Raw genomic sequence first — 9488 nt, 5'->3', positions numbered from 1 at the left:
TTTGGCCTAGAACAAAGTTTGTAGATGTTATCTTAACGGGTTCTATGGCCCAATGTATTCCAACACTTGAATACTGTTGCGGTGGGCTCCCTTTAGTTTCAACTTATTATTCTGCTTCTGAAGGTTACCTTGGCATCAATCTTGAACCCCTGTGCAAGCTCTCTAATGTCTCTTACACTCTCCTTCCTAATATGGCATTCTATGAATTCATTCCTATAAAGGAAAACCATACAGAATTGGCTGATCAGCCTCAGCATTTGGAAGGTGTTTATGATCAGGATTGCATAGAAACGCAGGACACAAAGGAAGAAATTGAACCGGTTGAGCTCGTGAACGTGAAGCTTGGTCAATGTTATGAAATTGTTGTCACTACTTTTACAGGTAGGCTCTTCATTGCTCTTGTGATCATCTTGTATGCCAATTAAACTTTGCAGCTTTCCCTTTTAGTCCCCAAGGAGCTCATGGAATAAAGTATTATGATTTTATTTCTCATAATTATTTGAAAACTTTTCAGGCCTATACAGATACAAAATTGGAGACGTTCTCAAGGTAACTGGTTTTCACAACAATGCTCCTCAGTTTGCGTTTATGAAAAGGCAAGGTGTCCTTTTAAGCATTGATGTGGAGAGTACAAGGGAAGATGGCCTGTCGAAGGCAGTGACACAGGCAAAGCTCCTGATTGAGCCACGCGGCTTCCTTCTGACCGACTATACTAGTTATGCTGATACTTGTTCTACACCAGGGCACTACGTGTTATTCTGGGAGCTTAAAATGAAAGGAAGTGATGATCTTCCGGAGATTAATCCCAATATAACAGAGGAATGCTGCTACATTGCGGAAGAATCACTAGATTATGCGTATAGACTTCTGAGGAAGGACAAGACGATAGGGCCATTAGAGATAAGGGTGGTAAAACATGGAACATTTGATGCTCTAATGGACTTTTTCATAGCGAAAGGAACTTCTGTGAGCCAATACAAGACACCCCGATGCATCAAGTCCGAGGAAGCTTTGACGGTAATGGATGCTGGAGTGGTTGGAAGGTATTTTAGCCAAAAGGCTCCGAAGTAGGGGTAACTAAATAAATGGCATATATATCTTTTAGTGTTCTTCCGAAGTTTTCTTCCCAGTGTTGTGTTGTGCTTGGAGTCGTTTGATATTTTAATGAGATTCAATAATCAATAAAGTTGTTATAAACTCTCTCCTTCACGATTTGTTTGTCCCTGATTAATCATTTTATCAAACAAATTCAACTCCAATTAAAAGCTGAATTGATTTATAGAACAAAAGTATATAAAAATCTTTGCAAACAATATGGGAGAATTATACTCAAAAACTGACTTAAATACTATTCCTGTTTTCATATATGTTCGATGTTCGCTTGCACGAGAAGAGCTAATTCTCTTTTTATCTCAAAATTTTCATCTCATTCATCCCATAAATTCGAGCTTTATATTGTAATAATTTAATTATTTTTTGAATCTAAAATTGACTAAAGTAATTGTTACCATATACAAGAAAAGAGAGGATATAATATCTAAAAAAGTCTTTAACTTATTAAATAAAATTTAAATAAGTCTTTATTCTTTTAATTATTTCAATTACGCTCTTATACTTTCATTTTAAGTCAATTATATCTTTATATTTTTATTTTAAGTCAAATAAATTTTTATAATTAATAGTTGACTTAGTTAAAATGACACTTTCCATTTACATCATATCGCATAACATGTTAACATGTCACGATAAATGATGACGACATGGTCATGTAACATTTTTTACTCCCATATTGATGTCACATAAATATAAAATAACAAATGATATTTTGATTAATGATAATTAATTAACCATTAGTCATAAAAATTTATTTAACCCAAAATAAAAGAAAAAGACTATTTCAATATTCTTGAATATTTAAAGAATTTTTTTTAGTATTAAGCCAAAAAAAAAAAGCAATTGCTATCAAAATGATTATAATTAGTAAGAGGCATATGATTATTAGTGCTAAATAAGGAGACTATTAAATGCCATAGTCACAATTGAGAGGACATAAGGATTAAAATAATTTAGGTATAATGTTCAAATAAATTCTTCAATTATCGAAAAAAATTCAAACAAGTTTTTATTTTTTATTGCATTTAATCAAGTGCATGTTCTTTTATTTTGAATCAAATAAGTTCTTGTGATTAATAATTGAGTAATTGTTATTAGTTAAAATATCACATATCATTTTATATCTATATAGCACTAACACAACATTTATGTAAATGGTAAAAAATTCACATAGTTTTATTACATATCAAATAGTATGTCGCATCATTATCAATCATGACGTATCAACATATTATATATCATCAATTATAATATGTTAACATACACCGTCAGTGCCACACTATTTAAAATAACAAATAACATTTTGATTAAATCAATCATTAGTCATAAAAACTTACAACTCAAAATAAAAATATAAAAATTTATTTAAATACTATGCTAATAATTTATTTGAATTCCATATTCATCCGTCAGTATTTGATGCATGTAGAAATGAAAAATATGAACAATGTGAACTACATTAGAGAGTTTTAGAAATTGATAAAAATTAAAATATTCCTTTTATAATGAGAAATGGAAGATTTGAACTAGTGTTTTAACCATTAATTAAATAATTTAATATAAACAAAAAAAATATATGAAATAAAATATATATTAATGTATAAATTAGAACAATCAAAATTTTAAATTCACACGTTATGAGGTTATATATTTTAACTATATAATTTTCTTGAGAAATGTTATTTTTAATTATTATTTTGTTTTATAAAATCCAACCATCAAACTTTCAAAATTCTTCATCATCCCAAATAGTTGATGCAGACATGACAAAAATAAAAAAATTGTAAGATAAAAGGAAACATGGAATTCTTACATAGCAACTATGACTGTTTAACATCAAAATTAATTGGATAATGAAAGAGAAAATAGGGCCCAACGTCAAACTCAAAAAAGATCAAACCAGACCTAACCCGGCGTGATACGTCCCGGGCGAACTTAACCAAATATAAAAAATTAACCAAAAAGGGGAAATCCCAACCGAACCTAACCCAAAACCGGATCCAAATCGTCACCCGTCCATTTCATGCTTTTCCTTCTCTGATTGGTTCCCATAAAACGATACAATTATTAAAACAAAAAGTCTGAGCGACGTTGACCCACCCAAAATCTTATTCGGATCTTGACCCAAATTCTCCTCCATAATCCAAACTCGGATCCAATCCCAACTCTCTCTCTCTCTCTCGGTCCTCCCGCTCTCTCCCGTTTTCCTTTTTCTTTTTCTGTTATCAAGAAGATCCAAACCCTAATACCTTCTCGGATCCTCCGACCGGGCTTGCCCGTGGAACCAAGCTTTTTCTCTGATAAACAATCTGGTAAGACTTCCTTTTGTTTTGTTTACATTCTACTTTTTTCTGATTTTTTTCTTTTTTTTTTTGCTGGGTTTTTGGTATTTAGTATTATGTGTTTTAATTGTGGGTATTTTGAGTAGACCCATTTGGATATTTTGGTTAAAAAACATTTGGGTATTTTGATGGGTTGTTGATTTAAAAGGGTTGGTTTTTGCGAATTGTTCTTCTGAGTTGAGTTTGAATTTGATGCTTTTAAGCGTTTATTCTTGTCAGAGTTTTCTTATATTTGTATTTGTTTTATCAGAAAAAACCTTTTTCTAATGGAATTCAATTAAAACCTTCTTGTTCTAAGAAGTGAATTGAATTGAATTTGAAATTGGTGGCTTTTGATTTTTTTTTTTGCTTTTTTGTTATTACTAATATTAATTGGTGTTGATTTTGATAAGACCATTAGTTTTGGTTTGATAAATTAGAGCAGTTTTTTGCTTTTTTTTCTTTTTCGAGAAAAAGAAAAACCCTTTTTCTTGTTGGGGTTTGGCTAAAGTTTGCTTTTTATAAGCGTTGCTTTTTTTATGCAGTTGGTGGATTATTTTTATATTTTTTGTGTTGATTTCGATTAACTGGCCATATTTTTTCTGGAAGGCTGTAGGTAAACATTCTTTTGAGAAAAAGGAGAATTGCCCATTTGGCTATAAAGAAATCGTTCTTATTAGGAAGTATAATTTTTCCCAAGTAATTGCAATTTTGAAGTCTTTTCTTGAATTCATGAAGTTTAATGATTTTCAGTTGTAGGGTAAATTGAAGAAGTTTAAATTCAGTTGGTCTGTGCTGGAGTGTTAGCTAACTCTTCCATTATGAGCTCTTATTATGGCTCTTATTCTCTTTGTTCAATATCATCAAAGTCACTATGGTCCGGGTATTTTTATGATGAGATAAAGTGGCTTACCCATCATTCCATCAGGAAAGCAGTACCAGCTTAAAAGTAGGAGATATTTTACTTTCAAAAAGCAGAAAGGGATAATTTTCATCCGTTAAGATTTGAAAGATATATCAAATATTGAATGAACTCTTTAATCCCCTAGTGGAAGGAGGCTTTGTGTATGGGTCCACTGAAGTGAATGAATGGCATGTAAAACCAACGCCAGACAAACACAAAAGAGGAACTTAGTTGGAAATAGAGGGCTAGAACTAGGATAAAGTTGAAACATATGTCTCAAGGTGTCTTGAACCTCTCCTGATTTGTCAGGTTTGAGCTGTTAAAATCTAAGAAGACCTATAAGTTACTGATTGGAACAAATTCAGCTTTTCAATGTCTTTTTATTGAGAGAATTGCAGACTGGGTAGAAGAGAAGTGAAATAGAGAGATTTTATGGAATGTTTTTTCATTTGATACAAATTTCTGAAAATCAGGGGTTTAAAAACTCTGTTATTGTAATTATCATGGTTTTCTCTGCATATCACTTGTTTACAATCCAAACAAACAGAGATATATTGAATTTCAATTCATATCACTTCTCACCTGCAGTTTTATTTATTTTCTCTGCCTTCTTGCAGTTTCTCTTCTTTTCTTTTCTTTTCTTTCTACTCCGTTCCTATCAATCCAGCTGCAAATTTTCAATATAGCATTGATTTTGCAAAATTGAGGGCAACTAGAACGATATCCAGGCAACACCAATTTGAATGTTGCAGTGCTTTTAGAATGAAAATGGCATTTTTGTTCTATATTACTTGTGCCTATCACTAACTTACAACTAATATTTACTCCTAATGTTTATGAAGACCTGGTGACATAATTATGACTGCATTTCCAGACCTGAAAAATTCAATGATATCTTTGTTGTGTTTTTTATGTATCATGTTCTGAAATTTTTGTTGTGGTGTAATAGGTAATTTCTTTATTTCCATGGGCACCTATTTTGTCATTTGACTTCACTTTAATATGCAGACTTTGGGTCATCTGAAGCCTATGCAATGGAAGTGGCTAATGAATCAGCTATTAAGAAACCAAAGAGGTTGACTTCTGTCGTATGGAACCACTTTGAAAGGGTTAGGAAAGCTGACGTATGTTATGCAGTATGTGTTCATTGTAATAAGAAATTAAGTGGATCAAGTAATAGTGGAACCACCCATCTAAGAAACCACTTAATGCGGTGCTTGAAAAGATCTAACTATGATGTTTCCCAACTACTTGCAGCGAAGAGAAGGAAAAAAGATAACACCCTTACCATTGCAAATATCAGTTATGATGAAGGGCAAAGAAAAGAGGATTATATTAAGCCCACTATTGTTAAGTATGAACAGGATCAGAGAAAGGATGAAGTTTTCAACCTTGGAAGCAGCCGGTTTGACCAAGAGCGAAGCCAGTTAGATCTTGCCCGCATGATTATATTACATGGCTACCCCTTAGCCATGGTTGAGCATGTGGGATTCAAGGTATTTGTCAAGAATCTGCAGCCATTGTTTGATGTTGTGCCAAATAGCACCCTTGAGCTGTCTTGTATGGAAATTTATGGGAAGGAGAAGCAGAAAGTTTATGATATGTTAAGTAAATTGCAAGGCAGAATTAACCTTGCTGTTGAGATGTGGTCTTCACCGGAGAACTCTAATTACTTATGCTTGACAGCGCATTATATTGATGATGACTGGAAACTACAAAAGAGGATTGTTAATTTTGTCACACTTGATTCTTCTCATACTGAAGACTTGCTTTCTGAAGTAATTATGAAGTGTCTGATGGATTGGGACATAGAGTGTAAGTTGTTTGCGATGACTTTTGATGATTGTTCTACTAACGATGATATTGTCCTGAGAATAAAGGAGCAGATCTCTGAAAACAGGCCTCGTCTAAGCAATGGTCAATTATTAGATGTGCGCTCTGCTGCACATGTTCTAAATTCACTTGTTCAAGATGCTGTGGAAGCTCTTCAAGTGGTGATCCAAAAGATTCGAGGAAGTGTTAGATATGTTAAAAGTTCACAATCAATACAAGGGAAATTCAATGAGATTGCCCAACAAACTGGAATCATCAGTCAGAAGAGCTTAGTTCTTGATTGTCCTATCCGGTGGAATTCAACATATGCGATGCTTGAGACTGCTGTAGAATACAGGAATGCATTCTGTCACTTGCCAGAGCTTGATCCGGAACTGGCTTTAAGTGATGAAGAGTGGGAATGGGCAAGTTCCGTTACTGGCTATTTGAAACTATTTATTGAAATCATTAATGTCTTCTCTGGCAACAAATGTCCTACTGCGAATATATATTTTCCTGAAATTTGTCATGTTCACATTCAATTGATTGAATGGTGCAAGAGCCCAGATAATTTTCTTAGTTCGTTGGCAGCAAAGATGAAAGCTAAGTTCGATAAATATTGGAGCAAGTGCAGTTTGGCTTTGGCAGTAGCAGCTATCTTAGATCCCCGATTCAAGATGAAATTGGTGGAGTATTACTACTCCCAGATTTATGGCAGTACTGCTTTGGAACGAATTAAAGAAGTGTCTGATGGTATCAAGGAACTCTTTAATGCATACTCTATCTGCTCAACTTTGATTGATGAGGGTACAGCTTTGCCTGGCAGTAGCTTACCTAGCAGTAGTAATGATGGTAGAGATAGACTAAAGGGCTTCGATAAGTTCCTCCATGAGACATCTCAAAGTCAAAGTGCAATATCAGACTTGGAAAAATATTTAGAGGAGGCAGTCTTTCCTCGTAACTGCGATTTTAATATATTAAATTGGTGGAGAGTTCACACACCAAGGTATCCAATCTTGTCAATGATGGCACGTGATGTTCTAGGAACTCCTATGTCAACTGTTGCACAGGAGTCAGCATTCAATGCTAGAGGTAGGGTGCTTGATAGTTGTCGAAGTTCACTGACTGCTGATACTCGACAGGCTTTGATATGCACACGAGATTGGTTGTGGATGCAATCAGATGGTGCGTGCATTATCTTTGATCTCTTTGCACAATCATTTCTAATCCATTATATATCCCTAACAATATCCTATTCTTATTACTGTAATAGACCCCAGTCCATCTTCTAGTCATTATGCTCTACCCCTTTATGTCGAAGCAAATTGATCTGTCCTTGGTAAGCCTCCGTTAAATTCTTCCCTTTATATGGCTGTGAAGAATATTATTTCGAGTGCTCTTATTTTGATGGTTTTATCATGCAAGGTACATGAATCTGTCTGACGCTGATACAATGGTGGCTGATTGGGTTGAGCACTTAGTCCTTGGTCTCAAATCAACTGCTATTTTCATGTGCATATGTCAATGTGGGTAAATTGCTAATTGCTTATGGTATTTAAGTGTGGCTTTGCTATTATAGTTTTTCCACTAGAAGCTTAAATGTACATTTTAGGATAAGAAGGCTTAAAGCTATGGCTTAATTCAAGCAACTATACTCTATTGTGGTTGATATAGTTATTTGATTTCAAGTTAGAGTTGAAATAGAAGTTGTATAGAGAGAGCTTATTGTATTCATATTTGGTTTCCTGACTTATCACCTGGGCAATAACCAGAGACTGATTTACAAGTTGAAGAAAGTTTTCTAATTTTGACTTCACGGAAATGACCTTACATATCTTTTGTCAAACCTTTTTCTTTCTTGGTGATACATAAAATAAAAGAATAAGAAGGCCCAAATGAAGCCCATTGGTGGAGTTACTATGAACAAGATAAAGTTGCAAATTGGTTTGTAAAGGTGATAATTTCCAACATCTATTCCCAACCTTTATGCCTTGTAACAAGGACAAGAGATTTCTTTTCTTTTGTTTGCCTGCCTCTTGTTTACATGTTGTAGCAGACATGCACACATGAAATGTGGAAAGAGGGAGGGGATATGATTCTTTGGTCTAGAATCTCTTAAGCACATGGGGTCTCTTTCTGGACACTACTTTTACTATTTATTGGACATATCACATTTATTTCCGGGATTCATTTGTTGCCTTCATCGATTTTCCACCTCAACATTGTGTCCATTTTTTGCAGCCAATTTCATTTTCTCAACTTTTTCTCTTTTTATTTTTTATTTTTTGAATTTCTTTTTGGTACACCAGAAAATTTATTGGATTTTCGTAAAATAAGTTTCTTTTTAACTTTTTTTTTTCTCTCACAAATATTTATGTCTAAGGAAAAAGTTTTGTCACTTGTCTAAGAATAAATAGGAAGAGGAATGCACCCATTGCATGACAAAAAATTAATGGTATAATTGCTGTCTTGTTTTGCTTTGTAATTTCCAAAGAAAAAGTTATTCATGGACAGTGAAGTTCCCTTGTACAATAAAGTTGCTTACAAGCAATAGAAGTAGTAGCAATTTGGGCTAGACATGAAGAGCACTTGTTAATCATAATGCGTCATGTTTCCTTATCATACCTGTTCTTTTTTCTTCTCGGTTGAAAATAAATGATCATTGTCAATTTTCTGTCCAAAGAGTAATGAATTTGTTCATCTTTTTGCCTCCTTTCATCATCTCAAAATCAACTTGTTGCCTTTACCCAATTAGCTCTTTATAAAGAGAAAGAGATAAAAAAAAAGGGGGGGGGAGGAAAGGAGGGTGTTCCTACACTCTCCTAGAGCTAGGTCCCTAAGTTGCCAATGTACATAATGCACTTTGGGTACCAAATGATCGAGGAGTGGAAACTTACCAAGGACCATAGAGAAAAAGAAAATTAAATATTACAATTCGTGACGTATTAATTTTTTTTTTTTACGTTTAGATATTTGACTCAATGATTAATATATAATAAATGTTTAAAGTATTTGGATGTGTAAAAAATTGTAATTAAGTACTGAAAAAAGAGATGGCAAAATCAAAAAATTTATCCTGTTTTGAATTATTGCAATACTATAATTTTTTGTATTTTTTTCTTTCCTTTTTTTTGGAGAATTTGTTTTGGAAAAAGAAATGAATAAGAAAAAAAGGGCAAATTCCTGATTCTCATATTGAAATATATGAGAAAACAGAAAAGAGAACATCTTTTTTTTATGATTTATTTTATTTTCTTCTAATAAGGTGTAAATTTTTTTATGTCATAATCAATGAGATTAATGAAGAAAATGGTCCCAATTTCATCCCATCACCCTTT

At 33.3% G+C, this 9488-nt stretch overlaps 2 protein-coding genes across 3 annotated transcripts in view; both read left to right on the top strand.

The window, feature by feature from the left end:
• Positions 1–1212, top strand: part of LOC110419952 (indole-3-acetic acid-amido synthetase GH3.17-like) — a 3493-nt gene extending 2281 nt beyond the window's left edge. For both annotated transcript variants that reach the window (XM_021433088.2, XM_021433087.2), the window contains exons 5-6: positions 1–381; positions 515–1212. The exon at positions 1–381 is cut by the window's left edge and continues 470 nt beyond it. In XM_021433088.2, the coding sequence (XP_021288763.1) occupies positions 1–381; positions 515–1071 (938 nt within the window). In that variant the 3' untranslated portion in view covers positions 1072–1212. The remainder of the gene's footprint in view (positions 382–514) is intronic.
• Positions 1213–5346: 4134 nt separating this feature from the next.
• Positions 5347–7972, top strand: LOC110419918 (zinc finger BED domain-containing protein RICESLEEPER 1-like). The gene is made up of 3 exons (XM_021433053.2): positions 5347–7335; positions 7424–7489; positions 7576–7972. The coding sequence occupies exons 1-2, from the start codon at positions 5373–5375 to the stop codon at positions 7477–7479; spliced, it is 2019 nt and encodes a 672-aa protein (XP_021288728.1). The 5' UTR covers positions 5347–5372; the 3' UTR covers positions 7480–7489; positions 7576–7972.
• The last annotated feature ends 1516 nt before the right edge of the window (positions 7973–9488 follow it).

Source organism: Theobroma umbraticum, unplaced genomic scaffold, assembly GCF_002168275.2.
Source record: "Theobroma umbraticum cultivar Fairchild unplaced genomic scaffold, ASM216827v3 scaffold_67.0, whole genome shotgun sequence".
In the NCBI taxonomy this organism is placed as follows: Eukaryota; Viridiplantae; Streptophyta; class Magnoliopsida; order Malvales; family Malvaceae; genus Theobroma; species Theobroma umbraticum.
Note: the sequence above shows the minus strand (reverse complement) of the source record. Positions and strands in the feature narration are given on the sequence as shown.